The sequence below is a fragment of the Ammospiza nelsoni genome, chromosome 25 (assembly GCF_027579445.1).
Source record: "Ammospiza nelsoni isolate bAmmNel1 chromosome 25, bAmmNel1.pri, whole genome shotgun sequence".
Classification (NCBI taxonomy): Eukaryota; Metazoa; Chordata; class Aves; order Passeriformes; family Passerellidae; genus Ammospiza; species Ammospiza nelsoni.
The window spans coordinates 740102-763939 of record NC_080657.1 but is presented as its reverse complement, the minus strand read 5'-3'; the positions used below and the strand labels follow the sequence as shown (position 1 = coordinate 763939).

At 60.7% G+C, this 23838-nt stretch overlaps 3 protein-coding genes across 3 annotated transcripts; all 3 read left to right on the top strand.

Annotated features, from left to right (window-relative positions):
• Window positions 1–119: 119 nt before the first annotated feature.
• Window positions 120–1394, top strand: ZNF593 (zinc finger protein 593). Its single transcript, XM_059488583.1, has 3 exons — window positions 120–331; window positions 787–849; window positions 942–1394. The coding sequence occupies exons 1-3, from the start codon at window positions 135–137 to the stop codon at window positions 1081–1083; spliced, it is 402 nt and encodes a 133-aa protein (XP_059344566.1). The 5' UTR covers window positions 120–134; the 3' UTR covers window positions 1084–1394.
• A 2661-nt stretch (window positions 1395–4055) lies between these two features.
• CNKSR1 (connector enhancer of kinase suppressor of Ras 1) lies at window positions 4056–11530 on the top strand. Its single transcript, XM_059488545.1, has 22 exons — window positions 4056–4107; window positions 4394–4551; window positions 4759–4949; window positions 5022–5106; window positions 5244–5285; window positions 5368–5465; window positions 5925–6153; window positions 6227–6286; window positions 6700–6768; window positions 6982–7101; window positions 7254–7339; window positions 7968–8092; window positions 8178–8321; window positions 8432–8479; window positions 9033–9205; window positions 9355–9428; window positions 9694–9765; window positions 9847–9920; window positions 10075–10139; window positions 10216–10306; window positions 10960–11141; window positions 11226–11530. Exons 1-22 carry the CDS (start codon window positions 4056–4058, stop codon window positions 11406–11408), a joined length of 2421 nt encoding a protein of 806 aa, XP_059344528.1. The 3' UTR covers window positions 11409–11530.
• A 1342-nt stretch (window positions 11531–12872) lies between these two features.
• Window positions 12873–23828, top strand: CEP85 (centrosomal protein 85). The gene is made up of 14 exons (XM_059488544.1): window positions 12873–12982; window positions 13648–13719; window positions 14252–14386; window positions 16320–17008; window positions 17655–17788; window positions 18549–18666; window positions 18942–19127; window positions 19466–19618; window positions 19707–19861; window positions 20052–20172; window positions 20588–20638; window positions 20722–20829; window positions 21304–21532; window positions 21807–23828. Exons 2-14 carry the CDS (start codon window positions 13665–13667, stop codon window positions 21968–21970), a joined length of 2298 nt encoding a protein of 765 aa, XP_059344527.1. The 5' UTR covers window positions 12873–12982; window positions 13648–13664; the 3' UTR covers window positions 21971–23828.
• Window positions 23829–23838: the final 10 nt, after the last annotated feature.

The following is a 23838-nucleotide window of genomic DNA, read 5'->3' as shown; positions in this document are numbered from 1 at the left end:
GGCTGGGCGTGGCTTACACAGATGGGCGGGGCCATAAACGGCGCTCGTTGCATATGGGCGGGGCGTGCTGCGGTGTGGGCGTGTCCCGCAGCCCCGCGCCTGCGCAGTGCGGCGCACCGGAGCGTGCGGCCGCCATGTCGCCGCGGAACGGGCGGCGCACCGGAGCGCACCGGGCGCACTCGCTCGCCCGCCAGCTCAAAACCAAGCGGCGCCGGCGCGACCTGGACGAGATCCACGCGGACCTGAAGCCCGAGAACGCCGCGCGGCTGCTGCGGCAGGAGATCGACCCCGACCTGCCGGGCTGCGCGCAGTTCTACTGCCTGCACTGCGCGTGCGTGCGGCGGGGATACCGGGGGCATCCGGGGGGATCCGGGGGTCCCGGGGCTCGGGGGGCGGCTCCAGCCTTGGCATGGGCTTGTCCTGTTCCGGGGGGTCCCGGGTTCCCGGGGCAGGTGGGGGAGTTCTCCCGGTCCCTGAGGTTCCTGGGATGGGATCGGCCTGGTCCCGGGGGTCCCTGTCCCTGGGAGGGGATGCTCAGCCCTGGGGGTCTCTGTCCCTGCTTGGGGTGCTCAGCCTTGGGGGTCCCTGTCCCCTCGGAGGTTGATTCCGGGGGTCCCTATCCCCTATCCCTGTCCCCCTCTAACCCCTGGGGGAGCATCTTGTCCTGGTCAGAGGATGCCCCCAGGCCTGTGCAGGGTTGTAGTGGGACCCTGCCCCCTCGGCAGGAGCCCCCCAGCCCCCCTTGAGTCTCGGGGTCCCCCTGACCCCCATCCTTTCCTTCCCCAGGCGTTACTTCGTGGACCTGAACAGCATGAAGGAACATTTCAGATCCAAGGTGCACAAGAAGAGGTGAGGGGTGGGGGCAGACCCCAGATTCCCGGGGTGAGGGGCTGCCAGGGGCGGTTGTGGGCAGCGCAATCTCACCCCCCGTGTGCCCCCAGGCTGAAGCAGCTGCGAGAGGCTCCGTACACGCAGGAGGAGGCTGAGCGAGCTGCCGGCATGGGCTCCTACGTGCCCCCAAAGAAGGTGGAGGTGCAGACCCAGCCCCTGGAGGAGGTCACCGAGATGGAGACGTCGGGCTGAGCGCAGGGACAGGGGCTGAGAGGCTCTGTAAGGACGCCTTTGTCTCAGCTTTGTGACAAAACGTGTCCCAGCTCTGCCAGCCAAATCTACCCTGCTCCTCCCACGGCCCCCTGGCCCGGGCACTGACAGGAGCAGGAGCCAGCAGGACCCTGGGTGCCCTCCCTGAGCGTCCTCCTCCTCAAAGGGACACATTCATTGTTCTCCGAGTGTGCTGGGACTGCACGCTCGTCTGCCTGCCTTTGGAGCGGTTCTGCTCTGTCCTTGGCTCAGAGCTTGTTCCAGTGATGCACCCATTAAAATATGTCAGCTGATGGTGTGGCAGCGTTGAATGTGAGGGTGACAGTCCCCCCAAGGGGTGAGGGGACACCTCAGTGTTGTTCTCTTCCCTGTTATCCAGAGGTGCCCGTGCCAGGAGCCTCGTCCTGGAGCTCTTGCCTGGTAAAAGTCCCTTTTTGTGGCAGCTTTTTGTGGGGAATGTGAGCTCGGGTCACCTCTTCATGGAGCACTTGGGTTTGCAGCTGGTTTGGCCCTTGAGAGGGCAGTGCTGGTGTCCCCTTGGTGAGGGCACTGGGAGGCTCCTGTCCCCAAAAACTCAACTCCTGCAAGTGATTCCATGCTCCTGGAGAGCTGCATGGTGATCAGCCTGTCCCTGAGGGGACACGGAGCGACAATGGCACCGAATTCCTGCGTGTCCCCATTCATCCCTCCTGCCCAGCTGGGGACTGGGAACGCAGACAGCAGTGACAGAGCAGTGACAGAGCAGTGACACAGCTGTGCTGGCTAAGGAAGGGTTTATTTCCACACAGCCTGCCTGGATTTGTCCCCGAGGCTCTGGGGGAGGGAGGGAGGGAGGGAGGGAGAGCTGCAGCTCTGTGGGAGCTGGGGAGGCTGTGGGATGTGCCAGCCCAGGGACACGGATGCGATGTCCCTGCCCAGGGTCACGTCACCGCCGTGTCCCCCCTGCCCGTTATCTAACACAGCGCTGCCCTCGTTCCTGCGGGGCGCCGCTCGTTCCCATGGGGACAGAGGGGCTCTGTGGCCCCAGCGGTGTCCCCAGCCCCCTCTGCTCCCGCGGGGGATGGGGATGGATGCAGCTGCCGGCTCTGCCGTCCCTCTGTCCGTCCCTCCGTCCGTCCCTCCGTCCGTCCGTCCGTCCAGCCTCTGCTCTGGCGTTCTGATCCCGCTGTCCCCCGTGGCTCGGGCTCAGCCGGCAGCCCCGGAGCTGGAAGCGGCTTCTGCGTTCTGCATCCCGGCTGCCCGAGGCGGGGACGGCTGGGGACAGCCGGGGACGGCCGTGTCTCCCGTGCCCAGGGCACCCATGGCGGTGGGAAGGGCTGGATGTGGTGCAGGTCAGCTGCAGAGCTCGGGTGGATGGAGGGGACCCCGACATCCCCGGGACTGTCCCCAGGGCCCCAACACCCCTTAGGGACAGTCCCCATGGCCTGAACACCCTCGGGCACTGTCCCCAGGGCCCCAACACCCCATAGGGACTGTCCCCAGGGCCAGAACATCCCTCGGGCACTGTCCCCAGGGCCCCCAGCCCCTGCTCACGGCTCCGGGGGGGCCTTGGCAGGGTCAGCCATTCTCCGGGCGCTGTAGAGGGACAGGCAGAGCCCGGCGGCCGCCAGCAGCAGGGCCAGGGGGGTCAGCAGCCGCCCCCCCGGCTCGGCCTCGCGTCCCGCGGCCAGCTGCATCTGTGGGGACACGGAGAGCCGTGGGGAGCACGGGAATGCCCCAAACCCCATGGGGACAGGGGCCTGGGGCCTGAATGGCCCCATCACACGGGGGGTGTAAAGGCGACGGGGGCAGCTTTGAGCCCCTCTGCGTGTCTCAGGGAGGGTGTTAGGGTGCCCCTGCAGCACTTGTGGGCCCCCATCGGCAGCAGCGTCACTGCCGGTGTGGAGCCGGGCTGGAGCCGGGCACGGCTCCCACGGTGGGCAGCGAGGGCAGCGAGGGCAGCGAGGGCAGCAGCACCCGGGGCTCCCCCGGCCCTGCTCGCCCCTTACCTGCAGCAGTCTGAAGTATCCCGGGGTCAGGCGGCGGGGGCGGATGATCATGGCGAGCGGGGAGCAGCGGGGCCGGGATGGAGCCCCCCAAATGCCCGGTCCCGGCAAGGGGCGCTCCGTGCGGGGCTGGGCCGGGATGGAGCCCCCCAAATGCCCGGTCCCGGCAAGGGGCGCTCCGTGCGTGCCGCGGCCCCGGGCAGGGCGCGGAGCAGGAGCCGCTGTCAGCCGCGATCAGCGCCCGCTGCTCCCCGGAGCGGACACGGCGGGCGGGGGGGCCGGCCCGGCCCAGCCCAGGGTGGATCTGGGGGGGCTGAAGGGCCGGGCTTAACCAGAGAACCCCTCTGCACGCCTGCGTGGGGCTGCCTCAGTTTCCCCACGTGTAAAGGGGTGTGAGCTATGATTTGGGTGAGGGGGGGTGACACCCCAAAAACTCCAGGGCGGAGCAGGGGCTTCCCTCAGATTATTCTGGGGGTCTCTGTGGCCCAGCTTTGCACCCACAGCGCTCCTCCTGGGGCGTCCCGCTCGTGTCCCGCTGGTGTCACACAGCTCCTGGGGTGTCCCACCGGTGTCCCGAGCGCTGTGGGGCTCAGCCCTCGCTGGGGGTGACACCGGTGCCGTTTCCCGGGGTTCCAGCGGCCGCGTGTCACCGCCCGGGCCGTGACTCACTGGCCTCGCCCCACGGCACCGTGCGGGGCCATCGGGGGCAGGCGGGCCCGGCGCTGAGCGGCACCGGGGAGCGCCAATGGGGCCGCGGCTGCGGGCGCAGGTGAGGCCGCGCCCGGCGCAGGTGAGGCCGCGCCCGCCCCGCCGCCGTTCCGGTCCGGTCCTGCCGTTCCTGCCCCGCCGCCGTTCCGGTCCGTTCCTGCCGTTCCTGCCCCGCCGCCGTTCCTGCCCCGCCGCCGTTCCTGCCCCGCCGCCGTTCCGGCCCCGCCGTTCCTGCCCCGCCGTTCCGGCCCCGCCGCCCCGATGGAGCCCCCGCGCTCCTGGGGCCCCGCACAAGCGGCCGCCTGGCTCCGAGGTGAGTCCCGGCTGTCCCCGGGGGCTCTGGGGTGTCCCCAGCCTGGGCACACGGGGCAGGGGGTGGCGGCGCTTCCCGTCCTGCTCTCCTGCCCGGAGGGGCGTTCCCGGGGTGCGGTCCGGCCGTGCCCACCCTTTAGGCTGAGGCCGGGTGGGCTCGGTGTGTGGAGAGGACCCTGCCACCAGCCGGGGGTCACCGCTGGGGTGGCACTGCCAGGGGGCACTGCCAGGGGACACCCCTGGGGTGGCACTGCCAGGGGGCACTGCCAGGGGGCTGGTCTGTGCAGGGCTGGACGCCGCCGTGCAGGGATACCCTTTCGAGGCCTGGGGGCTCTCGGGGCCCGAGCTGCTGGGGCTGGAGCCGGGACTGCTGGAGGCTCTGGGCGTGCGGCCCGTGGGACACCAGGAGCTGCTGCTGGAGGCCGTGGAGCAGCTCCGGAGCCTGGTGAGCGCCGGGATCCTGGCCAGGAACATGGGGGTTCCCTGGGCTGAAGGACCAGGATGTGGGGTCACCCTGGGCTGGGTGGAAGGTGGGGACACGGGGGCACCCTGACTCAGTGGAGGGGGGCTCTGAGCTGGGCAGAGGGAAGGACATGGTGGCACCCTGAACGCCACCCTGCCCGCCCATCCCCTGTCCCCCCTGTCCCCCCAGGACTCGGGGCTGGCGAGCACCAGCCTGCGGACGCTGACGGAGAGGCTGCGGGAGCTGGCCCGGGGCATCCAGGGCCTGGTGCGGGGGGGGCTGTGGGCAGGGGATGCCCCCCGGCCGCCCTCCCTCACCCTCCTGGCCCGAGCCATCGAGCTGCTCGGGGCTGCCAAGGAACTCTTCTCCTGGCTCAACAGGTCTGGGCAGGTGGGGGCACCCCTGGGTGCTGGGTGCCCCCACTCTGGGGGCTGAGCTCTGTGTCCCCCCAGGTACCTGTTCTCCACCCTCAATGACTTCTCAGCCAGCCAGGACATCATCGTGCTGTGTGCCCAGCTGGCAGACACGCTGCAGGCGGTGAGTGCCCAGGCTGGCTGCTCTCCTGACCCACAGGGCTCTGCTGAGGGGACGTGGGGTGCAGGGGGTGCCCCACAGGGACCCCTCAGCTGGGATGGAGCCACCCCATGGTGCTCATCCCCCATCCTGTCCCCCAGGACATTCCTGCAGCCCAGAGGAGCAGCGGGATCCTGCAGATTGTGAGCGCGGGCTGAGGAGGGAGGGGGTGGCAGGCCCGGGGGGCTGCCAGGACCCCCCTGACCCCCTCACTGTCACCCCCAGTGCCAGCACATCGAGGGCATCTGCGAGAGCATCGTGGGCTGCAGCCCCCCGGCGCTGCTGGACCGCAGGGCTGTGCTGCAGAGCGTGGGGCTGGCGCTGCTGCCCGGCCCACAGGGCAGCCCTGAGACCCCCACACTGCTGCCCGGCCCACAGGGCAGCCCTGAGACCCCAACGCAGCTGCCCGGCCCTCAGGGCAGCCCTGAGACCCCCACACTGCTGCCCGGCCCTCAGGGCAGCCCTGAGACCCCCACACTGCTGCCCGGCCCACAGGGCAGCCCTGAGACCTCCACACTGCTGCCCGGCCCACAGGGCAGCCCCCCAGCATCCCCTGAGACCCCAACACTGCTGCCCGGCCCACAGGGCAGCCCCCCAGCATCCCCTGAGACCCCCACACTGCTGCCCGGCCCACAGGGCAGCCCCCCAGCATCCCCTGAGACCCCCACACTGCTGCCCGGCCCACAGGGCAGCCCTGAGACCCCCACACTGCTGCCCAGCCCACAGGGCAGCCCCCCAGCGTCCCCTGAGACCCCAACACTGCGGCTCGGCCCTCAGGGCAGCCCCCCAGCGTCCCCTGAGACCCCAACGCTGCCCGGCCCTCAGGGCAGCCCCCCAGCATCCCCTGAGACCCCAACACTGCCCCTCGGCCTGTGGCACAGCCCCCCAGCATCCTCTGACACGCCAACGCTGCCCCCCAGCCAATGGAGCAGCCCCCCAGGATCCCCTGAGACCCCAACACCGCCCTGTGATGTTCTGGGGAGCCCCCGGGCACTGCTCACTGCCCGGCTGGTGAGTGCCCCCCACCCCAGGGCCCCCCTCTGCCCCGGGACCCCCACTCACACCCCCACCTTGTTGCCCCCAGGGCTTTGAGGTCACCTCCACCAGCTCCTGCCTGCACTTCGTGTCTGCCACCAGCCCGGGGGTGAGTGAGGGGCCCTGTCACCCCCTGCCCCCCAGTCACCCCCTTTTATGGGAGGAACACCCCCATCCACGGGATGCTGTGAATCTCTTAGGGCCCTGATCTGCCTGACCCAGACCCAAAAAAATTGACAAAAATATTCAGGAAAAAACTGAGAAAAAAAAAATTGGGGTTAAAAGGTCCTAAAAAGAGCAGGGGGGATGCCTGTGCTGAGCCCGTGTAACTCATCCCACGGGTGAGCACAGCCTGGGCATGGGGGAGCCCCCTCTGTACCCCAACCGCAGCTCTGGGGGTGCTGTCAGGTTGAACCCCCCTGGTTCTCCCTGGCCAGGAGAGATCCTGCGTGGGGTCAGCCCGGGAGGGAAGGAGGGAACGAAGGCAGGAGTGGGCACCCCACTGTCCCCCTGTCTGCCCAGGCCCTGGCTGCCCACGGGGGCCTCGTCCTGCCCGGGGATGAGATCGTGCAGGTCAACGAGCAGGTGGTGGTGAGTGGGGCACAGCGGCTCAGGGTGGGAGGACATGGGCAGGGAGGGCTCGGGGCACAGGTGGGGATGCAGGAGTTGTGAGCGGCAAAAAGCAGCAGCCATGGCTGGGAAAGGGGCACAGGAGCCATTGCCAGGAGGATCTGGGGGATGTGGGATCTGTGGCTGGCTGGGTTCGGGGCTGAAGCATCCGCACAGCTCACCCAGCATTTGCAGGTGGGTTGGACACCTGTCAGCCTGGCCAGGAAGCTGCTGGAGAAGGGGGACAGGGTGACTTTGGTGCTGAAGAAGATCCCCCTGGACCTGCCCGGCTCGCCCCCCTCTCCCAGGCAGCAGGTGAGTGATCCCAGTGCTCCCAGTCCAGCCCCAGCGCCGCACTGGGAGTCAGGCAGGGATGCTCAGAGCTGGGCATCTCCCATCGCCCTGGGGATTCCTAAAGCTCTGGGCTCCATGGAGGGATGGGGCTGGCACTGACCCTCCGTCCACAGTCCCCAGGAGCATTTTTGGATGCTGCAGATTCCCCTGGCACCAGGAGTGGTGAGAGCCCGGGCAGCCCCGTGTCCTTGAGCTCCAGGTGAGCCCCACCCCGACACCCCAACACCCCAAGGAGATGTTTGGGTGCACCCAGGGCCCTTTTTAGGGGCAGAGGTGGCAGCAGTGCAGCAGCTGCCTGTGAGCAGCTCGGGACGCTGACAGGAATCTCAAGGAATGACAGAAAGGGGAGTTTGTAATTCATTCACTTGGTAACGTTGTAGTGGGGCTGGAGCTATATTTAGCCATGACCCTTCTCCCCTCCCGGAATGGAAAGGCGTGCGGAGAGCCAGCGGCAGCGCGGGGCAGGGCAGCCCGCTGGAACGGGGCTGGAGCCGGGCTGGAACCGCGTGGGAACCGGGTGGGAACCAGGCTAGAACCGAGTGGGAACCGGGCTGGAGCTGGGCTGGAACCGGGCTAGAACAGGGCAGGAACGGGGCTGGAGCCGGGCTGGAACCGCGTGGGAACCGGGCTGGAACCGGGTGGGAACCAGGCTAGAACCGGGTTGGAACCGGGCTGGAACCGATCTGGAGCTAAACTGGAGCTCCGCACGGCGCCCCTGCAGCCCCTTCCCGGGCAGGGAATGCCGTGAGTGCCCCATCCCGAGGCAGACCGGGGATCCCGGCGGCGCTCCCGGAGCTCGGGGCTCAGGGCTCCCGTTTCCCTCCCAGCGACGCGGCCGACCTGGACTCGGGAGCAGAGTCTGTCCCGGACCCCGTCACTGACGAGGAGCAGGAAGAGGCCGAGCGGGAGCCGAGGGCAGCCGCGGAGGAGCGGCCGGGCCCGGCTGGGCAGGGTAGGATGGAGCGGGGCTGGCGGGGATGGAGCAGCTCCCCCAGCACAGGAGGGACAGCTCTGCTCGCTGTTCACAGGCGCTGCAGAGGAGCTGTGGGACAGCGGCACCCCCCTGGACACCCCCCTGGACACCCCCCCTGCCCCTGAGCCCCCTGGCACAGAGCTGAGCCCCGGGGCGGCAGAGCCCGGCCCTGCACAGGTGAGAGCTGGGGGGGTCGGAGCTTCCCCTTGAGCCCCTGCTGTGGGTGCGGGAATTGGGGGTCCCTAAGGGGGTCCCTGTGGCTGTGGGGCTGCTGGGGGTGCTCAGCAAGCACTGCCCTGCACTGTCACTGAAATGTCACCTGTGTCCCCATGCAGGGCAGCCCCAGCACGGCACGGAGACCTAAAGGTGAGCAGAGCTAAAGGTGAGCAGAGCCCTGCCAGGCTGGGCTGGGGGCTGTGCTGGGGGTCTCTGCTCCCCCTGCCCTGTCCAGGGGTCTCTGCTTCCCCTGCCCTGTCCGGGGGTCTCTGCTCCCCCTGTCTGGGGGTCTCTGCTCCCCCTGCCCTGTCCAGGGGTCTCTGCTCCCCCTGTCCCGGGGGTCTCTGTTCCCCCTGTCCGGGGGTCTCTGCTCCCCCTGTCCGGGGGTCTGTGCTCCCCCTGCCCTGTCCGGGGGTCTCTGCTCCCCCTCTCCTGGGGGTCTCTGCTCCCCCTGTCCCGGGGTCTCTGCTCCCCCTCTCCCGGGGGTCTGTGCTCCCCCTGCCCTGTCCGGGGGTCTCTGCTCCCCCTCTCCTGGGGGTCTCTGCTCCCCCTGTCCCGGGGTCTCTGCTCCCCCTCTCCCGGGGGTCTCTGCTCCCCCTGCCCTGTCCGGGGGTCTCTGCTCCCCCTCTCCTGGGGGTCTCTGCTCCCCCTGCCCTGTCCGGGGGTCTCTCCCCCAGTGCCCTGACCCCAGGCCGTGGTGCAGGCGTGGCCACGCGGCTGAGCCGCCGGCGGGTGTCGTGCCGGGACCTGGGCCGGGCTGACTGTGACGGGTGGCTCCTCAAGAAGAAGGAGCACGTGGCATTCATGGCCCAGAAGTGGAAGCGCTGCTGGGTGGTGCTCAAGGGCCACACGCTCTACTGGTACAACCACCCCAACGTGAGTGGGGGCCTGGGGTGGCTCAGTGCCCGCCTGGGCAGCTGGCATCTCCCACACGGCTGTCCCTGTCCCTGGGGTCCTTGTGCCCACCTAGGCAGCTGGCACCTCCTGGTGTGGTGCCCACACGGCTCTCATCCCTGTCCCCGCAGGATGAGAGGGCTGCAGGACTCATCAACGTGGCCACCTACAACCTGGAGAGCACCAGGGAGCAGAAGAAGAAATAGTGAGTGGGGTCTGTGTCACTGTCACCCCCAGATGGTGGCGGAAGAGGGAGGGGGGGTGCTGTGCCAAGGCCACGTGCTGATGTGTCCTGCTGGGACCCACTTGTGTGTCCCCGTGGGGCTGGTGAGGTCCCCACAGAGCTGGCACCTGAGCAAGGCCTGCCCTGTGTTCCTGGGGTTATCTGGGATGAGGCTGAGGGGGCTGCAGGGGTCTGGGGGCTCCCCTGTGTCCCCACAGCGGCCCAGCAGCCACCCCCCTGTCCCCAGCGTGTTCCAGCTGTGCCACCAGACATACAAACCCTTTGTGTTCGCTGCTGAAACCCTGGCTGACCTGAGCATGTGAGTAACTGAGCCATGGCCAGCGCTGGCCCCAGCACCCTGGGCTGGCCAGGAGCCTCCCGTCCCCCTGTCCCTCCCCAGGTGGGTCAGTCACCTGGTGACAGCCAAGACAAAGCACACGCTGGCCCAGCAGGCAGTGCCAGACAAGGAGGAAGGTGAGGAGGGGTCGGTGGCAGGGGTCCCCATGGGGTAGGAGCATCACGGGGAGCTTGGCCCAGGATTTGGGGAGGTGACAAACCCTCCCTGAGGGGCGCCTGGGATGACTCTCAGCCCTGGGAGGGAATTTCTGTCTTCTCCCATGGTCTCCAGACTGCTACAGTGAGACAGAAGCTGAGGACCCCGACGATGAGGCCCCCAGGCACGGATCTGACCCGGTGAGTGGCCCTGGGGACACCCTGGGCACACAGGGACAGAGTTCCCTGTGTCACCTGCTGCCCATCTCTCCCCCAGGCAAGGAAGAGGCTGCAGAACAGCCAGGAGAAGGCACAGCTGTCCCCAGGCAGCAGCCCCCAGGGCAGCCCCCGGCCCTGCTCCCCCTCGGGTACGTGCAGGGGGGCACACCTGACCCCTGGCACCTTGTGTTCCCCCTTTTGGGTGGGCTGGGGGTCTCCAGTGGGGTGTGCTTGGCTGTGAACCATCTCGGGATGAGGGAGCCTGCAGGGAAGGTGGAGAGGGATTTTGTATGAGTGCACAGAGTGACAGGGCAAGGGGGATGGATTTGAACTAAAAAGAGAAGGTTTAGATTGGTTTAGAAGGAGTTGGTTTAGGAGCTGGTTTAGGAGGAGTTGGTTTGGATTGGTTTAGGAGGAGTAGGTTTAGATTGGTTCAGGAGTTGGTTTGGATTGGTTTAGAAGGAGCTGGTTTGGATTGGTTTAGGAGGAGTTGGTTTGGATTGGTTCAGGAGCTGGTTTAGGTTAGTTTAGAAGGACAGTCCTCCCTGTGTGAGTGGTCAGGCTCTGTCACAGGGTGCCCAGAGCAGCTGTGGCTGCCCCTGCATCCCTGGCAGTGCCCACGGCCAGGCTGGATGGAGCTGGGAGCACCTGGGACAGTCTGAGGCGTCCCTGCCCCGGCAGGGGTGGAACAGGACGCTCTCTGAGGCCCCTTCCAGCCCAACCCACTCCCCGATCCCACACCTTCGGGCCCCGCGGGGTCCGGGCCGTGCCCTGCCGCTGCATTTCCCGTGTCCCCGCTCAGAGCCCGGCGGGGAGGAGCTGGCGAGCCTGGCGCGGTGCCTGCGGCAGGGCGGGCTGTCCCTCACGGGGCAGCGGCGGGCGCTGACCCAGGAGCAGTGCCGCAAGTCCTTCCTGCGGCGCAACAGGAACCCGCACATCAACGAGCGGGTGCACGCCGTGCGGGCCCTGCAGAGCACGCTCAAGGTGGGAGCCTGCGGCCCCTCAGAGCCCCCGGAGCCCCCTGCCCGCGGCCGGGCCCCATAAAACGCGCGCGGTTTGTACGGGCAGGCCAAGCTGGCGGAGCTGCAGGCGCTGGAGCAGCTGCTGGGAGAGGCCGCGCTCACCTCGGACACGTTCCGGCGCTGGAAGGAGGAGCACCAGGAGCTGTACCAGGAGCTGCGGGAGGGCTGGGCAGGGCAGCGGGGCCAGGGCGGTGCGGGGGAGCAGCACGGAGAGGCGGCCGAGCCCTGACACGCACGGCCCTGGCACCCACGGCCCTGGGCTGGGCAGGGCAGCGGGGCCAGGGCGGTGCGGGGGAGCAGCACGGAGAGGCGGCCGAGCCCTGACACCCACCGGCCCTGGCACCCACCGGCCCTGGCACCCACCGGCCCTGGCACCCACGGCCCTGGGCTGGGCAGGGCAGCGGGGCCAGGGCGGTGCGGGGGAGCAGCACGGAGAGGCGGCCGAGCCCTGACACCCACCGGCCCTGGCACCCACCGGCCCTGCCCTGGCTCGCTGCCCAGCGCGGTGGGTGCTCCGTGCTGGGGGGCCTGAACGCGTCCTGGAAGGCTCAGCCCCCACCTGGTCCATCTAATTCCTTTATTTTAAGTGACAGTCTTAATTTTTCCTTGCCTGCAGTCGGCAAGGAGGGGATTTTGAGCGCCCGCTGGGGCGCTGCCAGCCGGCCCGGCCATGGGCTCTGCTGCTGTAAATAAACGTGTGGACAGGGCATGGTCCTGCCGTGGTTTTTCTTGGCGCTGAAACCATCAAATCATGGAATTGGTTTTTTTTGGCGCTGAAACCATCAAATCACGGAATTGTTTTGGCTGGAAGAGACCTCCGGGACCATCGCGTCCAGCTATAAACCTGGCATTGCCGCGTTCACCGCTAAACCAAGCGCCACATCCGCGTGTTTCTGAACACTCCCAGGGACGGTGACTCAACCACTGCCCCGGGCAGGCTGTGCCAGCGCCTGACCACCTTTTCCATGGAGAAATGCCTCCTGACATCCAACCTCACCCTCCCCTGCTGCAGCCTGAGGCGGTTTCCTCCTGTCCTGTCGCTCCCCTGGCAAGAGATCCAGAGGCGCCCCCGATCCCCCGTTCCCATTCCCATTTATTTCCATTTCCATTTCCATTTCCATTTGCATTTCCCTGGACTGAGCGCCCGCCCTACGGGTGCCGCCCGCGGCCACTCTTCCCCAGCCAGAGGCCTCCGCGGGGGGGGCGGGGCCAGCATTCAGACGAGCCAATGAGGCATCACTGGGGGCGTGGTCAGAATATTCAATTGGCTGACACACCAGGAAGCCGCGCCCCCCGCGCTGTGCCACGCCCCTCCCGGCGGTGGTAACGGTCGCGGCGCGCGGGGGTGGCGGGAGCGGCGGCGGCGGCAGGTGAGGGACAGAGCCGGTGTCGGTACCGGCCCTGAGCCGCGCCCACACGGTACCGGCACCGCCACCGGGCGCCGGCAGCGCCGCTGCCACACCGGCACCGCACCCCGCACCCTCCCGCCCGTCCGGGACCGGTGTGTCCGCTCCTCGTGGCCGCCCCTCAGCTACCGGGCCCCGCTCTCCCCCTCAGGGACCGGGGTACCGACACCGCCCCCCCTCCCCGCCGCCTCCTGATCGGGTGCTGAGCCCCCAGATCCCCCAGGGCTCCTCAGGGTCTGCCCCTCCCCACCCGACCCTCACGGACCGGGACCTCCAGCCCGTCAGAATTGACCTGAAATTATTTCTGCCTAAATTAACCACACCTAAATTAACCACAATGAGCGCTGCATTGATGTGGAAGCGTTTCGTTTCTTTGCTGAGTAAAATGCTGTTTCTGGTTCGTTATCCTGTTGTATTCCTAATGTTTCTGTTAGCTTGTAACATCTGTGTACATTAATATTTTCTAGGAATTAATTTCTTATCTGAGCTCTTTGAATCAGTTTAACAAAGATCTGTAACAGCTGCTGAGTGAGGATTGAGTATGGGTTTGTAGAGGCCTTGAATTTCCAGTGTGTAATTTGTAAATTGCACTTGCATTACCAGAGACAGGAAATTGGCTGACTGAAGCACTCAGGGAAATGGATAAATTAACCCAAAACTCTGGGCAGATAAGGATTGCCATTCATGGCACAGAAAGGCTGAATTTTGAAGGACTTCTTTCCTCATGTAGTTGCTCAGTGACCTCTACAGAGGGCAGAAATGATCTGGTTGAGAGTTGAGACTTTTAAAGAGAAATTTTTAATCTCTGTAGACACAGATAACAGCTGGAAGGTGCTGCTGAGCACCTGGAGAATGGTGCAAACAGGTATAAAGAAAACCTACAAGGGTTTATTTTGCTTTTTTTTAAAGTGTTGCTGCAGGGGAAAACTAGATGTTATTGGGAGAAGAGGCTAATTAAATACCAAATGCTGTGCTGTTCTGATGAGTAGCTGCTGTGTTGGTTAGTGGGAACGGGGTGTGGTTTATACTCACTCAAAATAAGGATTTTCTTCGTTTATCCAGCTCTCTAGGTAGATAAGATGGCTGCTCCTGAGAAAGATCCAGACCTGAGGCTGCTGCAGAAGAACCCACTGGGTAAGGACAGTCCTTTCTGCAAAGCCCTGCTGCTGTCAGATCCCGTTTCGCTTTCTCTGAGGAAACACATGGCCCTCAGAAGATTCTCTACCAGAAGCTTTTTGTTAAAAAAAAAAAAAAAAATCTCATTTTCTGCCCTTGCCTTCTTTTTCAGCAGTCATTTGGTAAGGAATTTCTCCCTTAAGCTGATAGGGGAGAGTTTTTTAGAGTTAATGTAAAAATATCTCTTTAACTTGCCCGTTTTTGCTGTGCTGCTCCTTTTAGTCAGAGCACCAGCTGGCTGTAACATGACCAAACTAATCAATGGGAATATAATGTACAGCTTCTGCACTCTGACTTCCTTACCAAGGTTGTTTTTCAGTCTCCTGTTGATATTATTTCACTTCCCTGTGCTTCCTGATGTTTCCTTTAGCAAATGACATTTTTTAACAGGAACTCAGGGAGCGAAGCAAGGAGTGCTTGGGGTTTGGAGGCACTGGTAACTATATATGGCTTAATTAAAGGGTAAATATCTGTGTTTTTATCTCGGCAGACCCCAGCAGCTGTCAGAAGAGCCAGTTCCTGGAGAGTGAGTGGAAGGCAGCCATGGTGTCCCTGAGCCGCTGTCCCAGCGTGGCCGAGAGCAGGGACGGGGGCATTGGCACCTCCTGCTCGGACAGCACCGAGGGTGAGGGGCACCTGGGGCACAGGGGCACCTGGGGCACAGCCTGGCACAGTTGTGCAGCTGTTCCCAACCCAGGGGAGGGCTGTGTTACACTCACTGTGTCCCTGAGCTTGGTCATTGTCTCACCGCAGGGCTTTAACGGACCAAAAGCCACCTTGGTGACTTGCTGGTTCTTATTGTCCAGTGACAGATTTATCAGCAAGTCTGTCTGGTGATTTAATTTTTTTTTTTTTTTTTAAGGAAATAATTTGTGTTTTAAGGAAATAATTTGTGCCTTTGTGTTTGGCTCTGCAGTGTTAGAGCTGAGAGCTCTGCAGCCTGGCCTTCAGCTGAGGCGCGCTCTGTGAAATTTCTGGTCCCAGCAATCCTTTCCACCTGTTATTTTAACCTTCACTGATTATCTTTTCAGTAATGAGGGACTTTGTGGTGTTCCTTCAAACACTTCACACATCCCTGTGTTTCAGGGAGCCTTTGGAATGAGATTTGGAATGATTATGAAGACTGTAGATGTCAGTAACGTGCTAGTGAAATGGGGGCTTTAGGTCTGGCTGTTGGCATTATTGCTGGAAATACTACACGAGCACACATTGAAGTGCTCCATCAGGCCTCTCTGAGGATGATCAAACACCGTTTGGCAGCTGGGGGCAGGGGAGATGATTTCCTTTGGGGAATGACCCTGCTGGGCTCTGTCACAGCCGAGGGTGACCCGCAGGCCTGGCTGCTGCTGGGGCACGCTGAGCTCAGAACATTAGTCAGAAATGTTGTTGTGAGGACCCCGAGCACACTCAGGGAGCTGATTGCAGCACCCCCACGTGATGTGCTGCTCAGGGACCTCGGGTTCCTGACAGTGACACCGGGGGATAAATTTAGGGGCTGTAAAAGGAAATGGTGCTGTCCCTTCCCTGTGCCAAGGTGAATGTGCTTGCAGCTGCCCAGCAGCATGGTGTTCTCTGGAGTCCAGGCTGTGCTGAGAGATTTTCTCATTTGTGATGAAAGGATTGAGTGCCTTTATTGTGACAGTTCTCATTATTTCACTTCCCTGTGCTTCCTGCCATTTCCTTTAGCGTGGTTTTGGTCTTTGCACAGTCTGATTTGGGCTGTATTCAAACTGTAGTGTTTGTTCATTGTTGTAGCAGTGCTTGGAGGGTACAAACAGGTGTGAGGGTGACTGGCTGGAGCATCACATGGGGATGGGCCTTGGGCCAAAGCCATGAGGAAATCAGGAGTGTGTTTCTGGGACAGACCTGGAGTTCCTCTGACACAGAAAGTCTCGGGACAGGAGTGGGAACAGACACTTTGCTGTTTGCCTTTCTGAGCCCTCGCTGTTGCTGTATTGAAATCTGAGAGCTGCTAAGAATAACCCTGGGTTGCCTGCAGCCAGGTTTGGTGCCCCGCTGGCAGGACAGGGGCTCTGCCTCACTTCCTGTGGCCGTAGGTGAGAGCCATCGCCCTGCTCTGGGACAGGCTCTGCCGAGGTGTCCTGCAGGAGCTGGAAGGTCAGATCCTCGGCTCAGCAATGCTGCGGGCTCATCATGGGCTCAGGGAAGGCTCCTGTTAGCTCTGCTCACCCTTTGGAGTCGCTGAGCTGTGGGACGGGCAGAGCGGGATCGCGGGCTCAGTGTTCAGAACTGTAAGTTTCAGCCTTTTTATTCAGTACCAAGGACTTGATTTCTAAACCTAGAGGAAGATAATCTACTCTAGTATAATCCTGAATCAATGTTAAAAATATGGATTAAACTCGGATTCTTCCCGTGGTGGTAGGAACAGGTCAGCAGGCTCCTGAAACCTGTAGTGAGGGGGAACACAGGTGTGCCTGAGTCATGCTGCCGCTGCTTTCAGTGGGAAAGGAGCTGGTTTTAAGATCATTTTGGAAAGCTGACTGGAGGATTGTGTTTTCAGGACTGTAATTAGAGTATCACTCCTCTTCTGCCCCCAGACTTTTGCAACTCCAGTAGCGGCTCCTCATTCCACCCCATCAAAACCCAGGTGACCATTCCAACGGCCCACGTTATGCCTTCCACGCTGGGTGCCTCGCCCTCCAAGCTGTGCCCTGCAGGGGACCAGGGCTCTGCACAGCCTGCCGGGCCGGGGCTGGCCAGGAGCGGGGAGCTGAGCGCCGGGAAGGCCTCCCAGGTGCCCCCCAGGGAGCTGCTGCGCCTGTGCCGGGCCTCGGGGGACAGGGGCTGCGAGCACGCCTGGCCTGCTGCCGCCGCCGAGCGCACCCGCACCGAGGGAGCCTGCAAGTTCCACACCCCTGCCATGGAGCAGACCCTGAACCAGTCCCTGCTCATGGACAGCCTGTGCACCGAGCCCCTGCACGGGTGCCAGCGGTTCAGCCCCAGCTCCGAGGCAGGGAAGGACCATTACAAGGTGCTGCCAGAGAGCAAACAGGCACCGGGGGCCAATGGAACCCGCGAGCCGCGCGGCGCGCCGTGGCCCAGCGGGAGCAGGGTGATGCCAGCGGGACTCCAGGCCAACAGCTTCTATTCCAAACCCGTGGCGGCTCCCCCAGGCCGAGCCTGGCTGCAGGAAGGCTGCACCCTGCACTCCCACCAGGGAGTCTGCGAGCTCAGTGCCTGGAAACAGCAGCTGGACAAGGTGCAGCTGCAGGTGGAGCAGATGCAGGTAGGCAGCTGTGGCTGTGTGAGTTTGAAACCTTTCCTGTCTCTGTAGTGAGGAGTTGTTGTCCCAGACTAAGGAGGCAGGGGGAAAATGTCTGCTGCTGCTCCCTGAGTGACAGCAGGAGTCTCCTGAGGGTCTGTTTTTACAGCTTGTGGTGTCACAGGTATCGTTTGACACGCTGCGGGTGCAGAGCAGCCCTGGATTGCGTTACAGCCTGCTCCACCTGCCAGATCAGGAGCTGAAATGCCCTGTCTGATAGAAACTGGGAAGAAAAAGCATGCCAAGAGGTTTTAAGCAGTGTCTAGAATGGCTTTGTTCTGTAGCTAGGGTTAAGAATGACTTTTTTTTGAAAAAAGGCATGAAACTTGCTGCAGTTTACTAGGTGGAAACAGTTTGTTTACTACCTCCCACCAGCTGTACCCTAACGGAGACAAATTGTTTCCAGCGAGCTAGGACAGTGATCTAAAATTATTTGTTAATCTCCACTTGTGCTTGGGCAAACCTTCTTGTTCTTGGACATCAACAGAGACTGAAATAGCCCTGCCCTGGCATGCAGATGAGCACACAGTGTGCAAAATGGCTGCAGCAGTGTTGCAATTACCCCTGTGGGGCACAGACCTCTCCCTCCTTGTTTTGTCTCCTCTTGCAGTTACAAAATGGAGGCACCTGCCCCCATTCCTCTCTGTGTTCCCCATCCCTGCCTGCACCTGACCCAGCCCAGTGGATCAATATCCTGAACTCCAATGAAAACCTGCTCAAGGAGAAGGAGCTCCTCATTGACAGGTGAGGCTTTCATGCTGACATGTGGTTCAAAGAGTCCAGTCCAGTTCCATTTGGAAAGTACCAAGGAAGGCTCATTTCTGGACAAAAGAGTCCCTTTTGCCCAACTGATCTTGTTTTGTTGCAAAGAACAATATAAGAATCTCAGAAAACAACCTGAGCTCTTCTCTCCTTCTTGAAATTAGGACAATGATCCTGAAGGGCTCAAATAAACTAATTTTAGTTATGGTTTTCTGTGTTTTATAAGGGATAAAGATTTCTGTTCACGTCATGATTATCTGGAATGTCAAAATAACTGCCTCTTTTGCTTAAGGACTTTGAGACCTTTACTTTAAATTTCGGGTTTGTGACTTTGGGCTGGCAAACAACATTTCTCTTATCTAAGGCTAGTGGTGCACAAGTCCTAATGAAAAGTACCTTCAACATCTGGACTGTAAATACTTTTCCTTCCTTATTTTGAGTCATCCGTTGTCTGTTCATTCCCCTCCTAAGCTCCAGAGTCTAGCTGGATCCTCCAAAACGTGCAAGGCTTGTGTGTTTTACCTGTAATCATGGTTGGGGGAAGGTTTTTGAAGGGAAGAAAAGTTAATAATAATTGTAAAAACGGTTAAAGTGTTTATTTCTCTGCAGGTGAGCCCTGAGTGGCAGCGTTGTGTTTGTGCTCTGCCTGTCACTGAGTGGAGCACAGTGCTGTGCTGGCTCTGTTTGTGCTGTGCTGCTGCTCTCTATGTTTGGGAACAGTGAATTGCCTGTTTTGTTGCAGACAGAGGCAGCACATTTCCCAGCTGGAGCAGAAGGTCCGTGAGAGTGAGCTGCAGGTGCACAGCGCCCTGCTGGGCTGCCCAGCATCCTATGGAGACCTCTACATGCTGAGGATGCAGGTACAGCAGGTGCCAGGGACAAATAGGTGCTGAATGCCATGGCCCAGAGTGCTGCTGAGGTGTTGGCTGAGCAGGACTGTGCAGAGTCAGATTATAAATTGTCCCTTGTGTGGAGTCACCATCACCTCTGTGTCCCTTTGGTTGGATTAAAGCTGTGCTGGTGATCAGGAGCTGTTTCAGATGGGCTGAGGGATGTTTGGGTTTTGGGCAGGATGAGCACACAGCCCCGGGGCAGTTTGTAACCCCCCAAATTCAGGGGCTGTCTGTGCCTGCAGGAGCTGCAGAGGGAGAACACCTTCCTGCGAGCACAGTTCACAGAGAAGACTGAGAGCCTCAGCAAGGAGAACATTGAGCTGGAGAGGAAGCTGGCTGCTGCAGAGCTGGATGTGAAGCGGGGCCGGGAGTCCCTGAAGGAAACGGTGCAGAAACATGCAGAGGAGCTAAAGAAACAGGAAGAAAGGGTATGATCCCGTTGCTCTGGAGATGGGAGTGTGTTTTCTTGTCACTGTAGTGCTGAGGTGAAACTTTTCTGTGGCATTCTGTAATTACAGGTATTTTCTCATCTTGTTGTAGACTATGGTTTACAAGCAAAAGCCTCTCCTCCTGCAGTTATAAGCATTTCAGTGCCTCCTCTTTTAACCAAAAAAAAATCCTGTCTTTCTCTCAATGAGCAGAAACGAGTGAAGGGGATCTTGTATTTTGGCATTATGTGGCATGCAAAAACCTAAATGAGTGGGCTTACAGAAGACTGAAGAATAAATAAGAAATTAAATAAACTTGTCTGTAACTGTCCCTGCAGGTAAAGGGAAGAGACAAACACATTAATAACCTTAAAAAGAAGTGCCAGAAGGAATCTGAACAAAACAGAGAGAGACAGCAGAGAATTGAGACCCTGGAACGATACCTGGCTGATCTCCCCACCCTTGAGGACCACCAGAAACAGAGTCAGAAGGTAAAACTTCCTCTGAGCTGCAATGCTGACCTCACATACTTGCTCAGGTGGCTTTTCCATAGTTCCATCCACTTCCCTTTTGTTGCAGCTGAAGGAATCTGAACTGAAGACCACTGCCCTGCAGGAAACAGTTCTGACTCTGGAAACAGAGCTTGGAGATGTCCAGGCTGCTTTCAGGGAGCAAGAGCTGCAGCTGGAAACCCAAAGGCACAAGGAGAGGGAGCTCCTGTCCACTGTGCACAGGTAGGAACGAGGGATCAGCTTCATCCTGGCACTGCAGGAGTTGCTGCATGAGGAGAGCCCTGGCAGGTGGGGGGACTGGGATGCAAACAGGGCAATGCTGATATTTGATATGAAATTAATTTCCCTTCTCTAAGTAAGGGAGGGATCATAACTAAAACTGTTTTGTTCCCCGTGGTTCTGCTCATTGCAGCTTGCAGGACAAGCTGCAGCAGTATGCAAAGAATGCAGAGAGAGGAGCCCCTGGCCAGGATGGGGAGAGGCAGAAAATGGAGCATGACTCTCTGAAGAAGGAGTGTGACTGCCTCAGGAAGGTAAGGGGCTGTCCCAGGCAGGAATCACACGTTTTTCCTTCCACTGAGTCACACCAGGCACTCAGAGGAAATTGTGGACTTTTAAAGACAGACTAAAGCAGCAGTTCCTGGAATTGCAGACTGCAGGGTGCCAAAAGCTGTTCTTGATGTGATAACCACACACTTCTCCAGAAATGCTGGGGAGAAGCTGCAGAATGCAGAAGAGGGGAGAGGAAAGCCACAAGAATACAACGTCTGGTTTTAGCTCATAAATCTAATGGTGCCTTTTATCCAAGTGCACTCCTAAGAGCATCTGTGATTAGAGCAGTAAATGGACAGGAAAGAGGAGAGGAGATGCTGTCCTACTGAAGGAGAATTCCTGGTGGTATTTCTGGATCTGGGTGGCCACTTCTGATGCCTCTGCTTTTAATTCCAGATTGTGGACAAAAAGCAGAAGAAGATGGAGCAGTTATCCTTGCAAGTCAAGGTGAGAGGTGATGGGGAGGGACCCTGAACTTGACAATATGCTGTGAAATGAGTTACTTACTGTGTTCCCATGGTCTGTTCCAGAACCTGGAAGAACAGGTGGCCCAGGAGGAGGGGACAAGCCAAGCTCTGAGAGAGGAGGCAGTGAGGAGGGAAAATGCTCTGCAGCAGCTCCGGGCTGCCGTGAAAGAGGTCAGGGGGGGTTTGAGTGAGCAATGGATTGTCTCTGAGCAAGGCCCTGAGTTTAGTCAGCAGCTCGGTCTCTCCTGCTAGTCATTGTCCTGTCAGGGCTGAGGAGGGAGCTGTGCCCTGCTGGGAAGCAGAAACAGCAGGTTGTGCCTCGGGAATTGATGGGGATGGGATGGAGGAGGCTGAGTGTGCCAGCTGGGGGCAGCAGAACAGGAGCCCAAGCACAGCCCCGGGGTCAGAGCTCCCTCCCAGCCCTCTTGGCAAGGTGCACCAGCTCCTGGAAGCTTTTACTTCTCTGGCTGGCAGGGACAGTGCAGCTTCACTTCCCCTGTGGCAGTGACACTCGCTGCTCTGGCCACGGCCTGGAGGGCTGCGTGCAGCCCAGCCCCTGCCCCAGTGCTCCCCTCACACAGCAGCTGCCTTCAGCATGCAGTGCTGCCCCAGGCGCCCCCTGACGTGCCCTGTCCGTGTGTCCAGCTGTCCGTGCAGAACCAGGAGCTGATAGAGAAGAACCTGACGCTGCAGGAGCAGCTGCGGCAGGCGCAGCTGGCGGCGCAGCCCCTGCCTGCTGACACTGCCCGCCTGGCCCAGGAGCTGCACGGGGAGCTGGCCAGCTGCCTGCAGGACTTACAGTCTGTCTACAGCATCGTCACCCAGAGGGCTCAGGGCAAGGACCCCAACCTCTCCCTGCTCCTGGGCATTCACTGTGAGTACCCTTCCTTTCGATGGCAGAACAAACCCTTCTGTCTGTGCTGTGGCAGAATGAAATAACTCACACAGAGCATGGAAAGTGCTCTTTCTGGGCTTCTGAATGCTCTTTCTGTGCTTGGCTTGCTTCAAAGGTGCATGTTCTACTTAGCATTCAGTTATTACAACCTCTTTTGCAAATGTGAGTTGGTTTTTCTGGCTGATTTGCAAATGTGTGCGATCCTTGCTGAGAACTGCGTGTGAGGAAACTCCTCCCTTCTGTGACCCCACAGCTGTGCAGTACCCTGTGAGGGAGAAGGATGACCTGCTGAGCCCTGACGGACTGGCCAAGAAGCTGGTGCAGGTAAAAGAGCTTCACAAAGAGGTGGAGGACTTGAGGACTGCAATATCTGACAGATACGCTCAGGACATGGGAGACAACTGCATCACCCAGTGAAGAGCACTCCCAAAGTAAGACAGGGAATGAAGACTTGAACCTCTCAGGAGTCTTGTGCTCCTACAACCCTAAACTATTCAGCACTTTACTATCCCTCTGCTTGGGTACAAGACTTATCTGATCTGTGAGGAATCGGGGGGTTTGTGGCCAGAAGTGTTCAGCTGCTGACTGGGATAGTTCAGGGCTCCGGTGTCAGGCTTTGCAGTAGCTTTGATCTTGTGGGATGTGTTTTATGCTGTGTTTGCTGGAGCTGCCGTGGCCTCTGATGCTGGGAGATGGATTCTGACTTGCCTTCCAGGCATGTCAAATGCTGAACATGCAAGTGTGACAGTTAAAATGGTGGCTGAAAGGAAATGTACGCCCTGGTCTCGCTGATAACCTCCCTGTGCAGGTCCCGTGGGACCAGAGGCTTGTCAGGGTGTTTGTGGGATATCTGGGTTCCACGGGCAGGCAGCTGTGCCAGTTCCACTGCTGGCATTTACATCGAGGTGCTGCTGCCTTGGACTGATGGAGCAGGACCTGCTCTCCTCAGGTAATGCAGCCATTCAGCAGCCAGCACGAGCTGAGGACTAAAGCAACACTAAAAGACTCTGGAGCTGCTCCCCCTGGGCACTGTTACCCCAGAAGCCTTAAGCCTGTTGTCCCCCTGCATCGGCACTGGGAGTGGGCTGTGATCCAGACTGCAGAGCCAGTGGATTGGTGCTGAAGTGCCTTAATGGGCTGGAAGAACCCTCTGCCCCCACTCTGCTCCGTGCCTAATGCATCCCCTGGCAGGTGAGGGGCTGCTCTTCCCTCTCACTGCCTTTTAGAGCCATCAAACCATCCTGGGGAGCCCCAAGTGTCTGTGGGCCCTGCCAGAGCCTCTGTGCCCTGGGGACACCCCTGCTTTACTGGAGAAAGCCATACTGCTCCTGATGTGGAGGGGTGGCACAGGGAGCCCTTCTGCCAGCTGTGGCCACTTGGGCCTTGTCCCAGCCCTGTCCCTCCTTCCCTGCTCCTCTGCAGGTGACGGGATTTCTGAATGAGTCCCTGAGGGATCAGTCTCACTGTCCCACCACCCTCCCTACCCCCAGGGACAGCTTTACTGAGTCTGAGGGTGGAACTTGGGTTTTCATCTTAAGAGCAAGATGCCCAAGCTGTGACAGGGAAAGTCCTGCTGGCACTTGTGGTGTTTGGCTGCTCTTGGGCTGTGAGCCCTGGGTTTGGCAGAAATGCTTTTGTTATTCCTTTGTGTTACAATTTTAAGACCAAATCTGTTTTGTTCTCGGTGTTTGGCCACCATGGGGGACTGGTTGGTTTGTCCTACACAGGGAGCACACAGCCGTGTCTGTCTGTCTGTCCTGCTGTCCCTGCGTGTTCTGTTCCTGGCTGTGTCCGTGCCCAGGCTGCTGGTGCTGTGTACTGAGCAAAACACATCTCCAGGGCTGTTTTTGAAGCTGTTCTGTTTGTCCTGACTGCTGGGAGCTCTGCTGGCTCCTGCAGCTTCTCAGGGGGCTTGGGCTCCATCTCCTTCTCCCCTTGGCTTTGGGTGTGCTGTGAGGGCACAGCTGTGCCCTCTGCCCCTGCAGAGGTGATTCTGAGATGGGATTATTGTGGCTGGAACCGCCTGGCTCTGTCCCAGCAGCTGGGCTGCCCTGTCCTGTGTCCCCTCCATGGGGACATGTCCTCTCCTCATCCTCCTGCTCAGCTGAGCCCCTCTGGCCCTGTCTGCTGCTGCTGCAGGGGAAATCCTGGGCTGCAGAACACCCCAGGACGGTGTTCCCTCCCTGTCCCCCTTCCTCATCCCACGCGTGTCCCCCGGTGTCGTGCCCGGTCCCGTTGGGCTCGGTGTCTTTGTCCCAGCCTCTGTCTCGGCGCTTGTTTGTATC